The sequence below is a fragment of the Phaseolus vulgaris genome, chromosome 3 (assembly GCF_051622355.1).
Source record: "Phaseolus vulgaris cultivar YP4 chromosome 3, ASM5162235v1, whole genome shotgun sequence".
Taxonomy (NCBI): domain Eukaryota; kingdom Viridiplantae; phylum Streptophyta; class Magnoliopsida; order Fabales; family Fabaceae; genus Phaseolus; species Phaseolus vulgaris.
This window is the reverse complement of record NC_143500.1, coordinates 26988973-26993175: the sequence shown is the minus strand read 5'-3', so window position 1 is coordinate 26993175 and position 4203 is coordinate 26988973. Positions and strand designations below refer to the sequence as shown.

Genomic DNA, 4203 nt, shown 5'->3' with positions numbered 1-4203 from the left:
CCGAGGCTCGAGGCGGTGTATTGAACATTTGTCGCACCTCGAGCATGATCTTTAGGAGGCGTCCAACAATCTTCAACAAGTCGTTGATGCGAACATAACCTATGAGTTTGCAAGCTGCGGAGTTGGAGCTCGGTGCGGCTCGGCTGGCCGAGGTGGAGAAGGCTGACGCCGATAAAGCGGTGGAGATCGCGCTGCTCCGAAAGGCATTAGAGGCAGCCGAGCGTAGGGGGCGTTTCTGGAGGAAGGAGGCGGTTGAGGCTGAAGTTTTGAAGACCATGTTAAACACCATGGTCTTGATAAATCAGAGTTTTGACCTGGCCGTTCGTCAGGCCGAGGTGCTATACGGGAGACCTCCACCTTCTGGTCAATTTGACCAAGAGATGGAGGTCGTCGATGGTCGCTTGGTCCCTGCAGGGGACGACCAGAACCTTCAAGAAGCCGACCAACCTACCCCGATCTTGAATGTAGAAGACTAGAGCTTAGGCTTTAGATTTTTAGGGTCGTTCGGTTTATTCCCTTGAGGCCAGGGTGTGGCCTCCACCTTTTGTTGATTTAATATAATCGATCGTTTCTGCTTTTAACAATTTGCACAAGTGTTTCTTTTCGGTCGGTGTAAGTGTGAGTTAATGAACCCGGTTGTCATGTGTTAATACTGAATTGAGTTGAGGTGGTGGTCGGCCTCTGAAGCATAATCGTATAACCAATATTTATTTGTGTAAGTTAAATTACTCGTGTGGGTGTCTTCTCGGTCAGTACGCCTTGACAGGTATCGGGAGGGTATGCCGGTTAAGGCTTCTTCCTAGCCGAACCATGGGTGAAATGTTGGGAGGGTATACCGCTTGAGGTTTCATCCTGGCCAACACTTGTGTTTAGGTTTCGGGAAGGTATGTCGTGTGAGGCTTCGTCTTGGCCGAAGCTTGGGTGGGGTGTTGGGAGGGAATGCCATGCGAGGCTTCGTCCTGGACAACACCCACGTTTGGGTCTCGAGAGGGTATGCCGGTTAAGGCTTCGTTATGGCCGAGCCGTGTGTGTGATTTGTAGTTTGCGCATTGTTTGAAGAAAACGCCTCGTTAAAACCTCTCCGACCGCTGATGTTGTCGAGTGAGGAAAGAGTACGTGAATTTTATTCATATTTAGCTGAAATAAAATTTGAGGTGTGTGGCATTCCACGTCCACGGTACAATTTTGCCTGATAGCCATTCTAGGTGGTATTCTTCTCCTTCTCCTACTTCTCGATTCTAGAACGGTCCTTCCCAGTTTGACGAGAACTTTTCGTCCGTCTTCCTGGCATTGCTTCGCATCCTCCAGACGAGGTCACCTTTGTGGAAACTTCTTTGCCGAACCTTCGTGTTGTATGTTCTTGCCGCCCGAAGCTTGCATGCTGCTTCGCAAATTTTTCTCCTGTCGCGAAGCTCGTGAAGAAGGGCGAGTCCGACCGCCAGGCTTTCCTTGTTGAGGGATAGGTAAAATAGTTCTCGCCTGATGGACGGTTCGCCCACTTCCACTGATATCATGGTCTCGGTGTCATACGTGAGGCTGTATGGAGTTTCTTGTGTAGTGGTTTGTGGGGTGCATCGGTATGCCCATAGGACTTCAAGTAGTTCCTCTTTCCATCTTCCTTTTGCAGTTCCTAGCCTCTTCTTTAGTTCATTCAGAAGGACTTTGTTGGTCGCTTCTGCCTGGTCATTCGTTTGTGGGTGCTCGACCGAGCTCGTGACGGATTTGATGTCGAGGTCGTCGTAGAAGGTTTGGAGGCCTTGGTCAATGAACTGTCGGTCATTATCGGACACAATTGTGTTCGACACTCCGAATCGACATACTATGTTCTTTCATACAAAATTTTGGACGTTCCTGGCGGATATGGTGGCTAGGGGCTCGGCCTCTATCCACTTTGTGAAGTAGTCCACAACGACTAGCAGGTGTTTTATTTGGCCTTTGTCGGGCGAGAATGGGCCAATGATGTCCATTCCCCATATGGCGAACGGCCACTGTGATGTCATGCTATGTAGTTCTTCTGATTGCAAGTGATGGAGCAGGTCAAACTCTTGGCACTTCTTGGCGTATTCCGTGCAATCTCTGTGAATGATCGACCAGTAGTATCCTGCTCGGATGACTTTGGCCGCCATAGTTCGAGCCCCGGAATGGCTGCCACACTCTCCGTCGTGAATCTCTTGTAATATGTACTTGGCTTGTTCTTTGGTGAGGCATTTTAGGAGCAGTGTCGAGTATCCCCTCCTATATATATCTTGACCAATCATGGTGTATTGGGCGCATTGTCGTCTGATGTTCTTTCCTTTGCCCAGTTGACATGTTCCATGTTCTAGGTACTAGATGATTGGGCTCATCCAAGTACTGGCCTCGGTTACTGTCAGGCATTCGGCGTCGCCTACACTTAGTTGTTGTAGGCGTATCTGGACGACTGAGCAATGATGGCTCTGCCTTTTAGACGAGGCAAGATGGGAGAATGCGTCTGCTCGTTCGTTGTCCTACTGCGGTATATGCTTGATGATGACTTTGTCAAACTTGGCGATGGAGTTGTTGACTGTGTGGTAATAACGCTGGAGGAGGGGTTCTTTTACCTCGAATTCGCCTTTTATCTGACCAACAACCAGCTGCGAGTCGCTCTTGCATACAACTTCGCGTGCTCCTAGGTCATGTGCGAGGTTGAGGCCGACCAATATGGCTTCGTACTCGGCCTGATTATTCGTTGCCTTGAAAGCGAACTGGAGCGCTTGTTCAACTAGGAGGTCCCCTGGACCCTCCAGGACGACCCCCACACCGCAGGAAGTTTTATTGGACGAATTGTCCATGAAGAGTACCCACCCAATCGGAGTGTCGGGTTGTGGTGTTAGCTCTGCTGAGAAGTCCGCTAAACATTGTGATTTGGTGGCACCTTTTGGCTCATACCGAATTTTGAATTCTAATAGCTCAACCAACCATCCTATCATTCGTCCTGCAAGGTCGGGTTTAGATAGTATTTTATATATAGGATAGTTGGTTCTTACAGTGATGGCATGATTTTGGAAGTATGGTCGGATCCTCCTGGCGGTCAGCACAAGTGCTAGGGCGACTTTTTCGATCATCTGGTACCTTGTTTCGGCTGCGTGGAGCGTGCGGCTAACAAAGTGTACTGGGTGTTCTTCATTGTTAATTTCTTGGACCAAGGCGGAGTTGACTGCCTCCTCTGAGACAACCAAGTATACCATGATTGGCAGATCGAGTCTTGGCTTCTGAATGACGTCCGGTGATGACAGGAACTCTTTTAGCTAGCCGAAGATGCCTTCGCATGTTTCATTCCAGTTAAACTTTGACGTTTTCCGAAGCATCTGTGTCATCGGTCTTATTCGTTCGGCTAAACGAGGAACGAATCTTGATAGAGCTATCAAACGATTGAGTAGCTGTTGGACCACTTTCAGGTTCTTTGGGCTTCTCATCTCAGTTATGGTCTTGCACTTGTCGGGGTTGGCCTCGATTCCTCTATGAGTCAACATGAAACCGAGGAACTTGCCGCCCTCGACACCGAATGCGCATTTCTCGGGGTTGAGGCGCATGTTGACCCTCCTTAGGGCATTAAAGACTTCTTGCAAATCTTTGACATGTTGATCGCACGAGTCAGATTTCACCACAATGTCGTCCACGTAGACCTCGACACTTCTGCCTATCATTTTCTTGGAGATCTTGTCCATCAGCCTTTGGTAGGTGGCTCCTGCATTCTTTAGGCTGAACGACATTACCTCATAGAAGTAGTTGGCACCGTCGGTTGTGAAGGTTGTTTTCTCCTTGTCCTTGGGGTGCATGCTTATCTGGTTGTAGCCAAAGTAAGCATCCAAGAAGGTCAGTATTTTGTGACCGGCCGCCCCGTCAACAAGTCAGTCAATGTTAGGTAGAGGGTATGAGTCTTTGGGGCACACCTTGTTCAGATCTTTATAGTCGACGCACATTCGCCATTTGTCGTTCGACTTCGTGACCATCACTACATTGGCCAACCAGGTTGAGTACCGGTCTTCGCGGATGAACCCAACTTTAAGGAGCTTTTCAACCTTGGCTCTGGCCGCGAGCCTCTTTTCCTCGCCGTGGTTTCTTTTCTTTTGCGCCACCGGGTGCGCTTCCTTGTATACCGAGAGCCGATGAGTGATTATTTCAGGGTTTACGCCTGGGACGTCGGCAGCCATCCATGCAAAGAGATCCACATTTTTCTTCAAA

The 4203-nt window shown here is 49.1% G+C and overlaps 1 protein-coding gene across 1 annotated transcript; it reads right to left on the bottom strand.

Moving 5' to 3' along the window:
• Positions 1 to 2486: 2486 nt before the first annotated feature.
• On the bottom strand, positions 2487 to 3206 carry LOC137839399 (uncharacterized). Its single transcript, XM_068648516.1, has one exon. The coding sequence runs from the start codon at positions 3204 to 3206 to the stop codon at positions 2487 to 2489; it is 720 nt and encodes a 239-aa protein (XP_068504617.1).
• Between the last annotated feature and the right edge of the window lie 997 nt (positions 3207 to 4203).